Below are 20,489 nucleotides of genomic sequence, written 5' to 3'. Positions count from 1 at the left end.
GTTTGTTTTTGCTAGCAGTTACATAAATATATTTTTTTATGGTCTCACACCTTTTCTCAACTTTTCTACCCCTTTCCCGCTAACTCCCGCATTTCCAGTGGGTCGCAAGGTGGCCAAGGATATCGCTTGCAAGTTCATCGAGACCTCGTCTGGATTGGATCACAATGTGGACGAGTTGCTGGTTGGGATTGTGGCCCAGGTGAAGCTCAATCCGCAGCGATTGCGATTGCTAACGGAGTTGGAGTTGCAGCGTTTAAATCTGCAGAGTACCATTCAGAAGCATCGTGGCATGCACTTGCAATCACGTCGCATGGTGCGCCAGATGAGCATGTGTCAGGGCGACGAGGAGATCTTCGATGGCGGATTGCAGGAGCAATTGCCGAACGGCGACGCCAACGATCCGGACGGAGTGCCGGGTACATCGAGCTCGAGTCGATCGCGCATCGAGAATCCCAATCGCAAGCCCTTGAATTTGGAGAGCATACTGAAGATGGGCGAAAGCGAAGTCGACGAGGACGAGGATGTCCCGAAGTCGACGCAGTCCGTCCAGCTCAGCAAATTCAATATGCTCGCGGCCACTATTCGTCATCGGCGTCCGTTTCGCAAGCGTCGCTCGTTCGACGGCGGCGTTACCACATCTGCGGCAGCGGATGCCGCCGCCGAGCTGCAGCGGCGGTATCAACTCCGCGCCCAGGATGACTTGCTGTTGGAGCAACGGCAGCAGGGGATGGCGGCGGAGGAGGATAGGATCGGCGGTTTGGCGGACGATGGCGAGGATGAGGAGGGAGAAGGTGGCGGAGGAGGTGGAGGAGCGGAGTTCGAGGGACGGCGGGGCACCTGCAATCGCAAGGTGGTCAAGAAGTTGACCGCCCGCACCAAGGTATTCATCTCGTCGGTGCTGCGGTTCAAGAAGTCCATCAGCCTGAAGCGCCGCAACTCCTCCAGCTGCAGCGATCTCTTCGTGATTTAAGCGGCCGGGAGGAGCAAGTATTGGGAGTAGGAAGTATAGACTGAATGTATATAGAAGGGAAGACACAAGAGGAGCAGGAGGAGTGATTCAAGGAGAACCGGAGTACCAGGAGAGCAGGCACAAACAAACAGCAGCAGCGCAAACCGAGATGGATTGGAGCACGGAAGTGCAGGGAGTGCAGGGTTTAGAGGACGTCGTTAGATCATGAGGAATTTTTCAGTCCCATTTAATGTACCACGAAAAATACAGGGACATCAGCCGTTGAAACGATCAGCGGTCTAGATTTTGCACATTTAGATGGCAACAAGCAAATGCTACCAATATTTAGAGCAAACGCTTTTTGCCAAGACAAACTCTAGAGTTTTCAAATCACTTAATAAGGTGGCCTAAGGAAACTAGAACGCCGTCTTTCGGCATTTATCCACCATTCTAAGTAATTTTACATCTCTAGAAAATCCCATTTTACAAACGCAAGAGCTATTGGCAACGAAATCTCAAGAGTTTTACAATCACTTAAGAAGCTGTCAAAAAGTATGCTTTAAATAACAGAACATCGTCCTTCGTTAGTTATACTTGCGACTTTCGAATAAAAAGTATATCGTAGACCACTTTTGGACACTTTTTTAAGTGATTTCTCTCTAGAGAATTCCGTAGGACCCTCAAACTAAAGAGAAACTTATCACCGGATCAACAAAAAAAGAAAAAAAGAAAAACAGAAAAAAAAACCCACCCCTCACAACCGGTAGGTGGCGCTGCAATTGCGGACAATAATTTTCTTTTGACAAAATATATTGATGAACAAATTTACAAAGTCAAAAATCCAAAAAAAAAAAACAACGGCTATATCCACGATTTAAGCAAACTAAATCTTATCCGCCAAAAAATTAAATAATGCAGCAAAAAGGATCAACAAAACAACTGGGGCTTAATTTAAGTGGCACACACACTATGTAGAAACAGTAAAAAACTGCAAAGGCAATATATAAAGAGATATGACATCAAATTACATACACTTTATTTTGTTATTGCGTTTTTTTCGTGGTTTCTTGTCATAATTGAACGCGTGGTTTCTGGCGAGTTTCAAATATGTAAAGAATGGACTTCATTTAATCAAGAATAGCTGAACATGAAAAGGTAGCAACAAATGTGTAAGAACCGTGCATAAAATGGAAACGATTTTTTTTCTTGACACCAAGTCAAGCATACGAATAAAAAAAATAAATACTGGCAAAGAAAACAAACAAAAAAAATCAAACAAACAAAAAGAGCAGTGCAAATTGCTCCACAGAATTGCAAACTTTACAACCTTTTTTATGCCGGCGCGCTTTTTAATGAAATTCGATTTCATGTCGCCAACGGTCCAGCTTAAATGCTCAAATATTTAAACAAAGAACTCCTTTTACAATGTTGGATACATTAAAACATTAAAATAGATTCTTTTAGATTTGTATTTCTTTGTGATAGTCTTATAATTGATTCTTTTAAGAACCTTCCATTATTGTAGGAATATATGGTTTTTTCAATATGTTCAATTTACCTTAATTACCTAACCTTAATTAACTAACTATAAATGCAATGTGAGAGCTTTTTGTAGAATTTGCACCGTTTTAAAAACTGCTCGTTTGGCTATTGCTGAACTACGCTATATTAAAAACATATTTGTCTAGCGCGATTGATAAATAACAAATTTTTTGAAGCGCTTTTAATCAAAGAACATATAATTATTTTACACTTCTAAATGTTGTGTGGTTAAAGAATACCGAAAAAAAAAACAAAAAGTCTTCAGCACTACAAACACAAATACAGAACAAAAGCTTAGATGCAAAAAAAAAAACATAATTGATGTGTACCAGGTCAACCCGAGTGCGAAATCCTTGTGTATTTTTTTTTTGGGTTCCTCATAATATGTATTAGCTTAGTTGGTAAAAAACCTTCAACTACAGTGAAATATATGAGACAATGTTACGGACAAAGTCAAACAAAGAAAACTTGTAAAATGAGTGCATCACATAAATGTAAGCACTATATAAAGGAATCCAAAACAATGAAAAGAATTAAGAAAGAGGAGTATAATTGGCCAGACCTGGGCTGCAAACAACACACACAATATTCAATATTACCAACTTATTAATGTATCAAGCGATAGCATAAAGCAAAATCAATGGAAAATCACAACTATTTATATCAGTTTAAGTCGTTGAGGGCATGTTAGAATGGTAAAATAACCTCCACGCCCCCAAAGTTAACCTGCCTCCCTTTTTAATTCCGGCGGTCGCTGGAACTCAAAGCAGTCGAGTAAAAACCATAATGAGCTTAACCAAAGCCTGCAATACTGTGGCAGATCTAAAAAAAAAATGCCATGAAAATATGGATGCAGAAGAGTGGTCGTGGAAATTGCTTCACGGCTAACACATTTGCAGGCTACGGATAAAAAAGGTTCTTTGGGAAAAGGAAAATTTAAAAGAAAGGATTTATTATTATAAATTAAGTCAGTTAATCATGATTTAAAAAACACAATGGCTATAATTTTATTGTTTGTCAATCGAAATTGTAATATTTATTTCAAGGAAACATTTACTTTACAATCTTTAATTGTTTTATTTTTCACTTTGGCACATTCTTTCCAGGAAAACATTCAACATACCCGTTTATTTACTTTTAATTGACTGTAGCCCAATTAGGTAATTAACATATACTTTACGTGTTTCTTTTTGAGATGGTTAATATCTTCGTAGGTTTTGAATGGAACGGGAAAGGCAGGTTAAAATAACCGAAAACAAAAAAGAACAAAGAAGCTTACACATTTTTTTGGGCTGTATGCACAAGCGACAGCAACAACAAAAGACTTTTGGTAAACAAAGTCAACCAAAAGAAACTTAAACAAATTGAAAAAATGAACACACTGAGCTACAAAAAACAACACCACCCCCCCGCCACTCACATACTCACGTCAAACAATTGAAATGCAGTCAGAGAATGAAGAATTGTATTGCTCAAATCGAAAAGACGTTGGACGTATTTTGGGGAAGAAAAAAAGAATTTGACTTCTTTGGCAAGTAAGTAGTTGGCCAAACTCCGACTAAAAGGGAAAAGCCATAAATGGACAAATAATTACAAGTGAACGGAACAACGAATTGTGAATGACCTACGGTGGGACGTTGAATGCAAGTGAAACGATCACATATGATACAACACTCACCACACAAAGATCCAAGTCCCTTTCGTCGATTTATCACCAAGTCAGCAAATGTATCTTACTTAACCCTTTACGACTATACTAACAGCTGTGTTTCAAATAACAGTCTTCTATTTTGGCCATTTTAATTGCTTTAATATTCTAATTTTACCTTCTAAGAACGCATTGTTTGCACCCACAAAACTGTTTTGTTTACAATACAATTGCTTGGCCTATACTCTCTCTTAAAAGTTTTCAATTTAGTTATTTTATGCACAACCTTAACTATAACTGCAGCGTTACTAAAAAGTACTTAAAGTCCTGTGACCTGGATGCTTTAGAAATGGAATAAGCTGGATGAGATTTAAAGAGGAATGCAAATCGAAGGACATAAAGCTGGATGGATGGAGAGAATCCAAAGGCCTAAAGACACTCAGACTTGGCACACTCAACGGACAGAATCACTTCGGTACTCAATCCACTACCTACTACTTCAAAATCGAGACTGATTTTACTGCTCCCGCACACAGCACACAAAATATACACACATCCCAAAAGTCAGGGAAAAACAGAAACCTTGACAACCTGAATTTCCATTTCCCCAAACCCATTTCGCATTGCTTCACTAACACGATAAATTAAGATTTACAAATTATTGAACCTATCGTTTGGATGGGGTTGCATATACAAAACTACTTATATAAAAATATATCTTGTATGGATTATATACCCCTATTATACATATATGTATACAAAATATATACGATGGAATATTTACACACAAGTTTTACTCCGTGCCATTTGGGTGCGATAAGTTAAGTTGAACCAAACTTTATACGAATTTCGGACAAGTTCAGCGGCATTTTTATGGGAATCCATTCGACTAATGTTTAACTTGTTCTTATATATCATTTGAATGTGATACGCGAACGGAGGTTTAGTTACAGAAGAGAAACTGGAGTCTACTACCTTTCTGCTTTTTATAGTTTGACCATCCCAATTTCACTCCGTTCGAATCAAATCAAGAAGCAAGAGAAAAACATTTGAATTTTAACCCAGCAGAGAATTCACTTTTTTGTCTTACAAAATTGTTTACAAATCAAAAGATACTGTAGTTGATTCTATTATACACGAATATACACGATAAATACAATTTTTTGATGTACGTTAAACATTTATTAACATTTATATATGTGTTGGTGTGCAAGAAGACTCTAGCCTGTAAGTTTTCCCGTAGTACCCATATGCGTAGTACCCATAATTACATATATACATATATATATATATATACCTACTTATATTGAACGACAATTTGCTCTTTCCCGAATTATTTTCATGTGATTTAAAAGATTCCGAGCAAAGCAATTGATTTAGGTAAGCAAAGGCAAAGAAGGTTCCAAGTGGATAAATATAGCAAACCACAATTTAGTACGCATGCATAAACGCATTTGTAATTCTTAATTTTTTTTGTGAAATAAACGTTCAATCAAATTGAATGGTCACTTTTTACCATCAATAAATATTTTACTCTATGTGTACATTCAATTACAGCTTATATCTGCATTAACCCCACCAAGTATTTCAATGGGAAGTGGGGCAATCTTTGGCAGGCTGTTCCCGGCTAATTAATCCCAAGGATTCGTGGTGTCCTCCGAGGACAGTATCCATCACACCTCGCCACATAACTGCAACGCATAGTTTCCAATTAAAAGTTACTCCATCCGGAATTTGACAAATGGTCCGGCACTTAATCAACGCAGCTCCTCTACGACCTCCAAAAATGTTGTTTTCTGCGGCTCAGTCGGGATTCCCGGCTTCGAAGTCCTGGGAAGGGACGAAAGGCGAAAGTGGCCCCCATAAATGACTAATCAAAATGCCATGAATGCCGGGAATTCCGGGGAGCAAAAAGAAACTAAGATGGCTGGGTGGAACATTAATTATGCTGCTTCGATGGTTGCCCTCCTTTAAGGACATTTATAGTATAGCAAACGAAAGTAAAAAGCAGGAGTCATCCGTAAGGTAAGTTTTTAGGGATTAGGAAAAGGAGTAAATGTACTTTCAATTAAGACAAAGTTAATTAATATGCATGGACAAAGACCATTGAAATGATTATGAGGGCTGCTAAGTTTAAAGTGTGGAATAAAGGGCTTAAGATAACAGATTTTATAAGATCAGCAGACTTATTATTTATTTTAAATACCATCTGTTATCTGTTTCAGTCACTGATAATTTTTTGTAACCCTTTTTGATTTGTGGTGAGTTCAAGTTCTGGCCAAGACATATTTTTCTTAACAACTTTAGTCGGCCTGCGGCAAATTCAGAATGCAGCTGCAATTTTAATGCAAATAAATTCTAATCAAAGTGGAGGGCCCATGCTGGGAAAAATTGCAGCTCGAGCAAAAACAGTAGAGACTGTGCACCAACCTCAATCAAATCAGAAATTTGGCCGCAAAATGTGCGTGTGCTAGTCGTTGTGGTACTGCAAAAACCAAAAAAGGCCGGTGCATTCCGATTTAGATGTAAATGAAGCTCGAGAGTATGAGGTATTTTGCAAACGAAAACGAAAACGAAACCGAAACCGTAACCGATAACTAGCGTATTGTATGGGTAGTACATTTTCGACTTTTATTCGTTATAAATTTAAAATAAATTAATGGATCGAATAAATAGGAAATAAATAAGTGCAATTTTCAGAGGGGGACCCTTAAGTAGTGCTTAACTCTAATTCTCCGACGGCCAGCTGCGGCGGTACAAGGTATTTACACTGTTGCCCAGCATGTTGGCAAACTCGCGCTGGCCGCTCAGTTGAAAAAATCCAGGATGCCGTTGAGCAGCTCATAGGCGAATCCTGTCTCATCCGTCGCCTCGGCGGCGGCCTTCTTCTTCTTGTTCTTTTTCGCCTTCTTCGACTTTTTGGACTTGGGCGTGGTGGAGTCGTCATCGGTGGCGGGTGACGGGGTCACCACATCTCCATCGACGGCGGCAGGAGCAGCATTAGCAGCAGCATCGCCAGCGGCCGGAGCTCCTGAATCGTCCTTGCTCTGCACCTGTTCGTTGGTCGATGTCGATTGCGATTGCGATGTGGAGGTCGTTTGCCCATCGGCAGCCACATGTTCGCGGGTCTCATCCACGGCGGCCACAGCCGCTGGCTTCTTCACCGGCTTTTCGTCCTCATCATCATCCAGTTCGTCGAGCAGTCCAGCCAGGCTGAAACCACCGTAGTCGGCATCCTCGGGCGCCTCGGCCTCATCATCGTCGGCATAATCCTCGGTGTCGTCGTCGTCATCGGTATCCGCATCCGCATCGTTGTCGCTGTCATAGTCATCCTCCTCATCCTCATCGTCGTCACCACCAGCTGCAAAATGGATTGACATGGGAAAAGGTTATTATTTGGTTAAGTTAAAATATAGAAAAAAAATAACATGACAGAAATTATGTTGGTAATAAAAAAAAAGTTTAAAAAAATTTGATTCATTTAAAATTTAAAGTTATTTAGTTAGCAGTTTTTCCTGATTACTTCCCACATTTTGGTTACATTTTATTAGCGCTTATAATTTGGTTTTAAAGACTTTCATTCGAAAACTTCTGCTATGGAATAATGTAAAAATGCCCTGATTTGGTAAGTATTAAGCCAATTGCAATGCATTGTTAAAACAGCCTTAACTAAAACAAAGTTGTCAATTAGATGCTGTACCACTAGTCGAATACGCAATATCACAAGCATAAAATTGCGCATACGTAGTTAAAGGGTAAATGCTTAGAATCGACTTGCGCTCCGACATTTTAGCTTGCAAACAAAAACTCCAATTAAGTAAATATAAGTATTATAAGATTGTCCCTTAGGGTAGTAAAATTGTACATTGGGTGCCCCCGCTTACCGGCAAATCCGAAGATGTCATCGTCGTCGTCATCATCGTCATCCGAGCTGGGCTTCACGGGCAGTGGCTCCGCCTCGGCCACACGGAGTCCTTCCGGACCGAACTTGAAGCAGGAGACGCGCAGGGAGGCCTCCACCTCGTCGTCGGCACGCAGCTCGAAGGCCAAGCAGGCCTTGAAGTCCTTGGCGTCCTTGGAGCGGGACAGACCGTAGACCTTGCCGCAGAACTTGGAGTAGCCGCCCGGCAGGCCGACGCAAATGGGACGGGAACGCTTGCTGGAGATGCGACGGGAGGCCAAGGTGATGTCGCCGTACTTCAGGGACACGCTCATCTCGTCGTTGCCCAAGTAGGCAATCTTGGCACAGCCCTGTCCGCTGGGCAGCAACGGCAGTCCAAACTTCCGGCAGCAGTCGCAATGCGACTCCGTGCACTTGCAGTACTTGCTGATGGGATTCTCCGGCTTGGCGGTGGTCGGAGCAGCGGTGGGCTTGGGCTTGGCGGCCAAGGTGGTGGCCACCGGAGCAGGGGGCTTCTGGAACGGCAGCCTCAACAGCCTCGGCAACCTCGGGAACGGAGGCCACGGCCGCATTCGGCGTCTCCACATCTCCGCTGGCAATCTCATTGGCACTCTCGTCGATCACAGAGGCCGGAGTCACTGCATCGGCCACCACCTCCTCCGCCACATCCTCCACCTTGGGCGGTTCGGATTCTGGGGGCGCCACATTCGGGTCAATCTCCTCGGGCGGCAGATCCAACTGCTTGAAGTTCTCCGATATCTTGTCCGTGCGCCGGAAGACGGTCTTGGCCTCCAAATGGACGAGGCAGGCACTGGCCACCAGGAGCAGCATCAGCAGGATGTTCCTCGAACTAGTCATCTTGTCGCGGAACTGCAAAGAAGGTGGTAAATCGAAATCAATAAGGCTAACATACAACATTATTATTTAAACTATGGAAAACCCAACTGTTTTTTCAAAACAATAAAGCATAGATAATAAACGTACCTTCTTCAGCTTTATCAAAAAATAAACTAATCAAGAAATCTAAATTTTAGACAACCATTAATTCAAAACTTTAAATATGTGTTTTTTAAGTGAACCTACTAATGAAATAATACGACTTTTAATTTTTCATATTTTTAATCCATAAAATATCTGTGATTGGGCATAACAAACCAAACTATTCATGTTCAATAAATACAAAAACGAGAACAGAGGCAATTCGTTTTAATTTCCTCTGCGTAGGCAGAATCCGAGTCGGAATTCGAAATCGAAATCGAAATCAAAGTGGAGCGGTTGAGGAAGGTGGGAACAGAAACCGAGAGGTATTCGAAAAGTCAACAGCTCGGAAATCGCTTTCAAGTGGCCAGCGATTAAATTTCACCGCATTCTTCCTTCTCTTTTTTTCGGCCGCCTCGTATTTTGCAAAAGAAATGAATTTAAATAAATATTGACATAATTTCTTTCACTTCTTTTGCTCCTCGCTTCGTTTTCATCTCTGGCTGCCCTCATCCAAATGCAAAGTAAACAAATTACCAGCGAAAATCAATGGCTTTGAAAACTAAAAAACCGAGTATAACAACAGACTGCGAAGAGACAAAAAGAAAACGAGAGTGAAATCTCGCTGCAAAGTTATTTAATTGACGAATTGGGTTAGCCACATTAGAATAGCCCGCATTTACCAAGCCGACCACTCCGAAATTCATTCATTTCCAAAGAGCCAACAAGTTGGAGCTCGTTGCCAACTCAAACTTATATCTTTTTTGTTTTTTTTTTCTTATTTTTTGGGTGGCAGGGGGAGTCACCGATGGCAAAGTGAAATTTCAGCTATTGACTCATTTACCTCAAGTGCTTGGCGGCAGGGGGGAAATTTCGGAGCGCTCCAAGATGTCCAAATCAATTAGCGGCTCTTAACTGGAGCTCAACTGGCGGAGAAACCCGAAAGGTTTAGGCCAAGAGCAGAACTATTTAAAGATAAATTTGTATAACGGTTGAGCCAGGAGTTGGGTGGGGCCAAGACATTCTAACTGGAAGATATGTATTCATCTTAAGCTTAAAATTTGAAATTCATAAGATGATATTTCGCTGTAGAGATGTCATTGCTTTAATCCCGAAATATACAAAGGAAAACAATGTAATAAACATCAAAGAACAGAGAAAGAATTATAAAACATTGATTTGAAACATTCATTTGGAACCTAATTGAGTTTGTATTTTGTTTCTGAACTTTTTTATATAGTAGCTGTGCATAGCATTGTGTTCTTGTATATTTTCTTACGTAACTTGCGTTAAGTAATTAAATTCCGCGAACTAAAGTCCGAATTTATCGACTACTAGCCAAATAACCACACTATGTGCCGTATTGTTTTTCCCGCCACCAGCTTCATTCACAGCATGTATTATCATATTTCACATTTTATTCAAACGTCAGTTTGTGCAATGTGAATGGATTCCCCTCAGCGAAAAATGCTTTGTCCACATGGAATGATGGTAATCTACTCTTCCATAACTGGCTTATTACCGAGAATTATCTGCGTTTCTTGCCCATCCATTCTAATGGTGCCCATTTCCTTACATCATTCCCACTTCCATGTCCATCATTTGTCTGCGAACGGTAAATAAAATACAGAAATCCAGAAATCTGAAAATCTCGACCAGCTGAACCTGCTCCATGCTCCATGGCCACACTCTGTTCCACTTTCATTTTTCTGGGCACCGCCTCCTTATTTTGGGCCCTCTTTCATACCGAATATGTATATGCTGTATATGCGTGTATTTGGTACGTGGCTCACAGCGTGATAGGTGGTATCTGGACATTCCATTGATGACCTTCCGCTTGGGTGGAACCACAAACACCATTTGTGACCCAGTTGGTGGCTATTTGGGTAAAGAAAGTGTGCGACTAAATACGGCTGTAGCTGTTGTTGTAGCCGAAGCCTCAATTCGATTCCAGTCCGAGAACAAATGCTCGTAATAATGCCAGTGGCATTGGCAATACCAATATGTGTTCGCAGCGGCCAATACCAATACCAATGACAATAGGTGGTAGCTTGGCCATAACTTGGTTAAGATTCAATAGGCAGGCGCACAGTTGGGATTCTCTTACGTTGAAACCAATAAAGTTTGCACTTTTCAGAGAACCGTTTTGAATGATTTCTATTCGATCAACTAACTAAAGGGCTGTACTTTAAATAGTTTCATTTGATAGCTTAAAAAGATAAATTTTAACCAATAGAAACCTCTTATAAAAAAAAAAAAATCTTGTTTTTTTTAGCTTTTTGTTTTTAGCTAATTAAAAAATAATAAGCAAGTTCTCAAAAGCCGCTTTCAATCTTTATAAATCCTTGCTTTTGGGTGGCTATACATATGTAGCTTGTTATTTTGCTTAAATAATATTGATTCTCTAGTTTATGAAGTACTATGTGTAATGTAGGGAGGACCCACTGTACCCAATGTACCCACTATAGATGCGCTTTGGCAGGCATTTCTTCATGTCTGGCCATGGAAACTGCATTGTGATGGTGCACTAACTTCCTTAAAATTTCACCAGAGGCCGGCCAAAAATTCCAATACGTAATCGCGCCTCTCGAAAGTCCAATTTCGGGGCTTCATTTGCATATGGCATTTGGAAACGGGCCGAATAAAATATATATAAAAAAAGCCCACGTGTGAGTGCCCTCTCCTCACTCCTACTTTTTTGTTTGTTTTCGAACATTTTCGAATTTTGTCAATAAATTATAACGGTTGTGAAAAGTTATTAGCATTAATTAATTATTAAACGCATAGGAAAATAGAAAGTGAGACAGTGTGTAGTGTTTTTTTTTCTTTTATCGGAAATTATCATAACACAATCTGTTTTTGTTTTGGACGAGGAGTTGGGGGGGGTTCACTCATCGAAATCGAAATCGAACTGTTAATTATTCAGTGAGACAGCGAAAGTGTACGAGTGATGCAAAAATTCCGAAAAAAAATTTCTTTTGATTTTGATTTTTTTTCGGGATTCCTTATCTCGCCTCGTTTGCCCATTATAATGGTATTTTTTTTTTTCTTTTTTTTTCGATGCCATGGCATCTGCGCTTCTAATCCACGCTCGGTGATTACGAAACCAGCGCGCTTCGATTATGCTAAACAGTTTGTCAGACTTTTACATCCTTCGGTTTGGTTTATATAACCCCATATACACACACACTCGTACAAGCCCAAAGAAATTTGCATAATTTTTGTTCGGCCTTTGTTTTGATTTTTGTTTTTTTTTCGGCTGCTGTGAGATTTCTGCTTGATTTGTATTTTTTTCTTGGCCCTCCGCGTGTGTGTGTGTGTGCTTACCACTTTCTTCTGCCTGTGTGTGGGTGAAATCGGTGGGCAACAACAATAGCAACAACACAAAGCGAAGAGGAGGTAAAAATCAAAGTTACCATAATAATGATGGCCATGTCGAGAGACCTATGCCAAAATTAAGGTTAAGTTCTTTAATGCAGTCAACGGTGAAATTTTCTGTTTGCCATGGGCGTGGGTGGGGGCTCAAAAAAAAATACATGGAAGGCGGGGGGGATATTTCCGGTCGAGGCTGATCCGATGGACCAGAAAATTAGCCCGCTTTGAGCTGGGAAACCTTGGATTTCAGCGCTTAGATCGACACAAAGGCCCAAAGAGCTAATGGTTAATGCTGGTATTGCATTGGAATTTGTTAAGATGAAATTAAACTTTGGCTTTAGTTAGTCTTAATTTTTAAGAAAATATATTTCCTTAAATTTTTAAATTTTTTATAGTGCTGACTTTCAGTGGTTTTTAAGAATAACTATTTTGAAACTCCTAACTCCTTTTTTGGCTATAAAATATTAAGAACATTGTTTGTCAAAGATTATAAATATACAATTTTAGAGTTCTTCAAAATATATTTTTTATTTTTGTTGTCGATTAAATCGAAAATAACAACTGTTTAATGTAAGGCTAATTAAAAAGTAATATACCTTTGAAAATTTTTTTTAGATATTTAAGGGGATAATAAGTGAAGATAATCAATATAAGATATAAATAATAAAGTTTCGAATTATTTTAAAACTCTTTTCATATCTATATAATAAGGCGCTTTTTTATAAAGAAATTACTGAAAAAAATTTATAAAACGTGCTATTTTTTTTTAGGAAGTAACTAATTCTGTCATAATACAACAATTTTCTTGGAAAAATGGTTGGCTTTTTGAATGGTTTTTGGGAGCTGGCCTTGATCATCAATTAGGCCCCCAGCATCCGCGAATTTCTTGCCCAAAAGCCAGCCACCTGAGCCAAAAGTTGGTCTCAGACAGACGGACAGTTCCACTTTCCAGCACCTGAGACTTTGGACAGCGGACATTGGACAGCGAAGAATGCGACGGTGATGGTAATGGTGATGGCGATGGCGTATGGGTTGTAGAAAGTAAAACGAAGAACTCGAACGAACGCTCGACGCGTTTCTTTTGTTTTGCCAAATTCAAATAAGTTAATGACAAGGAAAAGAAGAACGCACAACGGCGCAAACAGAAGCGGATGGCCAGCTACGTAGATGGAGATCTGGAGAGTTAGGAGCGGCGGGTCTTCGAGGGGATATAGTGGGGGCCAAACTGGTTGACACAATTCCACACCGACTGACGACTGTCGACCGACGACTGGCCACTTTTACGTGCAATTGCCTCTTTGGCTTTGGTTTTTCCAACTCCACTGCTCAGTGCTCAGTGCTCATCATTATTGGCCCACTTAAGTGTCGACCGCATTTCACCTTTTCGTATATCTTTACCTATGAGTTTGGTATCCTGGTATCCTGTGGGCTATATAAATGTATAGCTGCTGCCAAAACACACTTCCGTATTGCACTTGGAACACAAAAAAAACTATAGCACTCCGTGTAAAAAAAAAATAGAGTATGATTTGAACTTGGCGCGCGTGATGGTAGATGGTATGGTATGGTAGTAGATGGTTGATTTTCCCGCTTAGCCAGGAAATGCTGCTGCTCTTTATAAGACTGAACTCAACGCTCGGGGACGCGGAACTCGACTGCGCGGACTTGGAGCCACCAGGCCGAGTTATGGGCGATTCCACGGGTTGGGGCCCCCAGCTGATCGAACCAACAACAGCAGCTTTCTTTTCGCATCGAACGTGTTCGGGGCTCTTTGGCGGAGGTTCGTTCGCTCGTCGCCGGCACCTGCTCCATAGAGTACGCACTAGGCCAACATCCAAAAGCTGTGGCCAGGCCTAACGGTAGTGCGCCGATCTATGGGCACGTAGCACGTAGCCCGCTGCATGCAATTAACCCACGACACAACACACAGAAAGAAAAAGGCTTAGAGTCTACAAAAAAAGGTAACCAAATGATCATCAAACCCCAACTTCAGTATACAAGATGGTTAAAACCAGTCATTGCAATGAATGTTATACCTTCCGGATCTCGGCTAGTTAAGTACTAATAAAAACAATCTACAATTTCTGATCCATTTTTTGAATTTTTATGAGTAGTAACATCATTAAAATAGTTAACAAACTGTCCAAAATTTAAAAACAAAGTTTTAATGCAGATTTATAGAGAATCAAACAACAAACTTTAAAAGGTATAAAACCCCATAATCCGATATCATGAGGTGAAGTTATGTGCCCAGAAGTGGACACTTTTTGAACAGACGTTTTCCGGAAATATATAAATTTACATAATAAAATTGGCAACAAACATAAAGATTAATAAACTACGAATTTCTAATGCAGATATGTAATTAAAAAATTGAGCCATAAATTTAAAAAATTAGAAAATCTATCCAAAATATTTTGCTTTACATTTTACTTAATATAACATTTTACGGATTTTTATTCTGTGTGCACGCAGTGGCTCTTCCTCTTCCTAGTGTCAAGTTGGTTACTTTTTCATGAATATGCTGATGGATTACGAATGAAGACTCCTTTGTCTAGGTGTAAGATCCCCCGATGAGTAATACTGCAGTGGACACACCCTGAGAGTATGGAAACCTTGAACTCCGCCAACAGACAAAGAATATCTTTCGTTATCGACATCCTTGGACACTCCTCACAAACCTACGTGATTGAGGCTTTATGCATGCTAAATTCCAAGTTTTAGCGAGATCAGTTCCATTTGCCTTCTTATTGAATGGTGTAAAATATATAAAGAGAATCTGACACAGCCAGTCATCATAAATCATTCAGCTTTGAGACTTTAATAAGTGACTAAGAGGGATTTCCACCTAGATCTGGAAATTATAGTAAGTACTGGTACTTCCTCTAAGAATCATATAAATATGTTACAATAAAACATCAAGAAAGTTTGCTAATATACCCTCATACTGACTTACAACTAATTTATATCTCACAACGCAAGATATATGTATGTTTATCACACATTTTTCGAAAATGAACAGCTTCAAGTCAAAGACATCAAAAAATATGTAAAAGAAACTAAATATTCATCCTGCTGAAAAGCATCTATAAAATTTAAACAGAAACATTTTTTAAGGGGCAGTAGGTGTGAGTAAAGTAAAGCTTTCTACGGCAGCAAACTTCATATCATTCGATGCCCAAAAACTGGTTTGACGTCTTATCCAATTTTTATGTAACCCTCTAACGACCCGTGATTATTTGTCCAATCGAATGACATCTTCAGCTTTGTCTAATGAAGCAGCCAAGAGACTTCCAGACTAAGAGAAAATATATATTAAAGTAAAATTTGAAGAAAAATGTTTATAGATTATGCAAAAACAAACAAGAAAGTTGGTATCAGAGTCGGTCGCTTCACTGCCAACTAACTGGGTTTTGGCTATACTAATGCATTTTGAACATGCAGAAATTCACGGGCTGCATTTTACAAGACTCTCTACAAGCGAATTGAAACAAAGTTCCGCCTGCTTAAGGGAAATGCACATAAATAAGTTATTAGACAGAGCCGTTAAAGGGAATGTTTGAAAACATGTTTTAATAATTGATTTATCATTCACATATGTAGTTTTTGTATAAGTATGCATTTTCTATATAGTAGTTAACATATGGTGCTGATGCTTTCCTTTTTCTCTACATTCAATTTGAACTGTTTTCGTTCCGTTCGATAATGATACATATGTACACAAATACGAAGCCCTGAAGGGACACTAGGGGTCTCCCGAATACATATTATATAGTTATCTATTGGGGCCAATGCTGACAACAATCGGGGGAGGAGCGAGGAGCGGCGGAATCGGAGAAATTTGGCTTTAATGTTTTGGGTCTGGGTCTGAACACTTGACAAAAATTTGCCTGGGCCGGCAATAATACTAGCAAACAAAACTACATACAAACATACAGACACAGTATCATAATATAATATACATTAAACAATTGAATAACAAGGGTATGGGGACAAACAAAAAAAAAACGCATATCGAAAAAGGCAGGAAAAAAAAACGTATAATATTATTTGTATGCCAAATGATTAGCCATCGGCTCTCGCGCGCTTAGAAGATGGGTATGTAGTTGTCGATCTTTGCACGATGCTTCTGGGCGACGCACTCGGCAATCCAGACGATGTTGCGGCACTCCTGCTCCTTGAGCTTGAGGTACGCGTAGAAGACTCCGAAGTGGAACTGCTGCAAGAAGGCGTACACGTTCAGCTTGACCTCGTGCTCGAAGAACTTGTCCTCAAGCGTCTTGTCGCCGGGATTGTTGCCGGATCCGTCGAACAGGGCGGCGTACTCTGCGTAATACTCGGCCACGGTCTTCACCTGCTCGTAGTCGTCGGCACGAGCCAGAGCAGCCAGGCCATCGGGGTACATCTTGCCGCAGTTGGGATACAGCTTGGCGCGGTCGTCCTTGGACAGCTCCGTGCCGAAGGAGTTGATGGTGATGATGATCGCACGACGATCGGCCTCGAACTGCAATTTTAAGTTATAATTACATTAATGTTTTATTTATAGTAACCAAATAATAAATATCAACTTTTTGTAACTTAACGAAATCATTTTGATTTATGACTGTACCAAATCTAAACAATGTTTAACGGTTTGAATTTGACCACCACTTAGAGAGTGCTACTGAGTGCCCTAAGTAAAAATACTTCAATTGATTTTTATAGTGGTTCATTAAATTCAACTTCTGTCTAAGAACCAAAAACAAGGTATGTGCGCAGCTAAAACCGACAAATCTATAGATTAGTTACGGTGTTTTTTTTCATCAAAATATCTCGCATACAATAACCCCCGGAAGAAAATGAATGGCTACTTACAGCCAGGATCTCGCACATAACATCGGCGGTGGCGCCGCCCATGTTCTTGCAGAAGTTGTAGAACGCCTCCAGATATGCCTTGTAGAGGGTGTTGCGGATGATCTCAATGTTCATCTCGTCAAGATCCTGCTCGGAGATGCAGTCGACGAAGAAGGGAGCCAGGGGCGTGTCCACCAGGACGGCGTTATACAGCTCGGCGGGCGTGGATGCCACATGGATGGCCTCCATCTGCTCGAAGCTGCCCAGCGGGTGGCACTTGGGGATCAGCTCAGAGATGGGGCGCTGGTGCAGCGTGCCGGTGATCAGCAGGATGATGTTGTCGATCATATAGCCGTAGGTGATGAAGTCCAGGAAGTTGGACAACGGCTCCACGGCGTGGTTCCTCATGTGCTGGAACTCGATGACCAGCTTTTCGCGCAACTTGTCGTCGATCACGGACACCGACAAAGGCGAGGGCTCGTTGGCAAGGAAGCTGCCATAGTCCGTTCCCTGCAGATGCAGCTTGAGATCTGTAAAAGCCAGGGAAACCAGGTTAGCATATTATTTTCATTTCTAACTTGACATTTTACTTTATATTTAAAGTGTTATATTAAAATATAGCCTTTCTTTCTTTTTGCAAAAGACAATCTTTCGGAAAGATTGTTTCTAATAAAAAGAGTGAAAACTTGACTGTGAAAAGTAATTTCAAAATTATGATAACATTGAAAAGATTGGACTACAAACGACTTTTGACATACTTCAAAGAATCAATTGTAGTCAGATTTAATGACAGTTTGAATCAGTTTTAATTCAAAAGTGGTAAAATATTGTACAAACTTGGCCAAAGCAAGCTGAAGTTGGAAAAATGGGTAGAAGCCAAGAGAAAGGCAGGTAAAACACAGGTGATTCAATCAAATTGAACAAAACTAGGTAGTTTTTAGCAAGATAATAGAGACAGTCCCAAATACGTAGCCTTCTATGGCTCCAATAGGGTATTATCACGCTGCCAAAGTCCCTTTTTTGTGAGATCTGTAAAATCAGGGAAAAATGAGTAAAATCCTTGGAAAAACCTGGCAGAAACCAGTTAAAAAACATCAACAAATCACAAGACAAGCTTACACACACCGGCGCAAAGATATATTAACAGTCTTATGCATGTATACACACACGCACGCCTCTGTTATCGGCGGTCATGTGACCCAGGGGCGTGTGGGAAAATGGGGTTTTCGGGGGGAGTTGCTGGGTCTCCAGGCCTGGTACTCACCCTCCAAGGTCTCGCACTGCACCAGGTTCAAATAGTCGGCCTGCTTGAGGATGCCGCACTTGAAGCCGCGGCACAGACCCTCCAGATATCCATTATCGATGTTGAACATAAAGCCCGAGCTGTTCATCTTGATGACACACGACGCAGACACACAATTGGAGTGAGAAATAGGTGACGAATTCCACTGGATTCCTGGATTGCGGATTCCTTTCTATGGGACTGCTCTCGCTCGACCGAAAGTTGCGCGAATTGTGTGGCAAAAAGCGTGCAGTTCGAAACGGAGCGACGGTGAAAATTCAACCTTTTTTTCTCTATCGATCGACAAGTCATATGATTTCCACCTCTTCCTCTTCTTGTTTTTTTTTCTCGCCCAACTGTCAGCGCATAAGGTCCTAAAAAAGGCCAAATGTCAGGTGACATGCGCTTTACAGCACACTGTTAGGCTTCCCGCAAGTCTGGCAACGCCGCACGCATTTGAATTTGAATTTCGTGCTGTTATATTTCTTTTGTTTGTTTATGGCTGGATTATTGAATATATAATAATAATAATAATATAATATTGATTTTTCCACACTCTAACTTTAGTATGTAGGAAAAAAATTCGATATAAATAAAATTAAAAAGGTTTATTGTTTTTTATTTGTGTAAATACGTTAGCTACCCCTTCATCCCTCATAAATCGCATACAAACTGTTTTTAATGCTGTTGTCAATAGAATATTTATTTACGTACATAATACAGAGAAGGTATATATATATCCATCGCCTTAGTCCCTCTTAAATCGCTCGTTGTCCTGCCATCTCCGTTCCCGCTCCCGTCGTCTAGCCCTCACCCTCTCGGCGATTGCGGCCACCTCGTCGTATGGCTTGTAGAAGTAGGCCACGAACATGAAGATCAGCATGTCGAAGAACATGAGGCCGGCGAACAGGAAGAACTCGCTGGCCTGCGACGTGAAGAACTTCAGTTCGGCGACCACCACCACGATGATGTTCCCAAAGGCCACCGTCAGCAGCCAACACGCCTGCATGACACTCTTCATGCTGGGCGGCGATTGGGAGTAGGCGAACTCCAGTCCGGTGACCGAGAACATCACCTCCCCGAGGGTCATCACCACGTACTGCGGCACCAGCCAGAGCACGTTCATGGAATTCGGGGCGGTGACCTCGATCATTCGCGATACGAACGACCCGTTGCTCTGGCCAACCAGCAGGGCATAGACACCACCGGCTCGCAACGCCAGCTGGGTGAGATTGTGATCCGCCACCTGGACTCTGTATCCACCTGTGTTCAGCTCGTAGAGATCGTGATTGCGGGCGGGCAGATCCAGGGCCACGTTAGCCGTCGAGTCCTCCGTCCAAACCACGCGGGTGGTGGCCAGCAGATTGGCCAGGGTCCGCACGAAGGCCCAGGAGCGATTGGACTTCTGCACCTCGTCCTCGTACCAGTACTTCACAATCGCGTGCGAAGGTCGCAGAAACAAGGAGTGCGCGGTGGCCTCGTACAGCTGTTGGGTTCCACCCTCCAAAGTGGAGCAACCTAACGAGAACAATAATAAATAATAAATCTTTAACCACCACTTCTAAGTCCATAACTTTTCTAACTGAAGTCCGATTTTAAAATGGTATGTCTTAAAAGGATCGTGTAATAATTACCTAAAAATCTGCATTCAAGCTTTGGTTTGTAATTTTGGATCGATTTTCTTCACATTTTGATGTTACCCTTTCCAAATTTCCGAAAAACGGCTTTGCCAAAAAATGACCCAAAACCTGCATTCCTAAGTCCATAACTTTTCTAACTGAAGTCCGATTTCAAAATGGTATATCTTAAATGGATCATGTGCTAATTACCTAAAAATCTGCATTCAAACTTTGGTTTGTAATTTTGGATCGATTTTCATCACATTTTGATGATGGTTACCCTTTCCGAATTTCCGAAAAACGGCGTTGTCAAAAAATGACCCAAAACCTGTACTTCTCAGCCCATAACTTTTAAACCTGTA

At 40.9% G+C, this 20,489-nt stretch overlaps 3 protein-coding genes across 3 annotated transcripts in view; 1 reads left to right on the top strand and 2 right to left on the bottom strand.

The window, feature by feature from the left end:
- Positions 1-5,712, top strand: part of LOC108045354 — a 54,458-nt gene extending 48,746 nt beyond the window's left edge. The window contains 1 exon segment of the mRNA XM_017124661.2: positions 99-5,712. Coding sequence (XP_016980150.1) covers positions 99-970 — 872 coding nt within the window. The 3' untranslated portion in view covers positions 971-5,712.
- Positions 5,713-6,747: 1,035 nt separating this feature from the next.
- On the bottom strand, positions 6,748-14,068 carry LOC108045370. Its single transcript, XM_017124681.2, is given in 4 exon segments — positions 6,748-7,500; positions 8,024-8,550; positions 8,552-8,910; positions 13,792-14,068. Coding segments are annotated over 3 exon segments (1,428 nt in total). The 5' UTR covers positions 8,899-8,910; positions 13,792-14,068; the 3' UTR covers positions 6,748-6,946.
- Positions 14,069-15,939: 1,871 nt separating this feature from the next.
- LOC108045364 (V-type proton ATPase subunit d 1) lies at positions 15,940-18,855 on the bottom strand. The gene is made up of 3 exons (XM_017124674.2): positions 18,491-18,855; positions 17,248-17,756; positions 15,940-16,897 (listed from the first exon to the last, which is right to left on the bottom strand). Exons 1-3 carry the CDS (start codon positions 18,615-18,617, stop codon positions 16,481-16,483), a joined length of 1,053 nt encoding a protein of 350 aa, XP_016980163.1. The 5' UTR covers positions 18,618-18,855; the 3' UTR covers positions 15,940-16,480.
- Positions 18,856-20,489: the final 1,634 nt, after the last annotated feature.

The sequence above is a fragment of the Drosophila rhopaloa genome, unplaced genomic scaffold (assembly GCF_018152115.1).
Source record: "Drosophila rhopaloa isolate 14029-0021.01 unplaced genomic scaffold, ASM1815211v1 contig_3, whole genome shotgun sequence".
Lineage (NCBI taxonomy): Eukaryota > Metazoa > Arthropoda > Insecta > Diptera > Drosophilidae > Drosophila > Drosophila rhopaloa.
The sequence above is the reverse complement of the archived record's forward strand: the minus strand, read 5'-3'. Positions and strand labels throughout refer to the sequence as shown.

Coding starts and splice junctions, on each gene's coding strand:
- LOC108045364 (XM_017124674.2), bottom strand. CDS start 18,617: ATGAACAGCTCGGGCTTTATGTTCAACATCGATAATGGATATCTGGAG. Junction 17,757..18,490: donor GCAGTGCGAGACCTTGGAGG/GTGAGTACCAGG, acceptor TGGCTTTTACAG/ATCTCAAGCTGCATCTGCAG. Junction 16,898..17,247: donor TTATGTGCGAGATCCTGGCT/GTAAGTAGCCAT, acceptor TTAAAATTGCAG/TTCGAGGCCGATCGTCGTGC.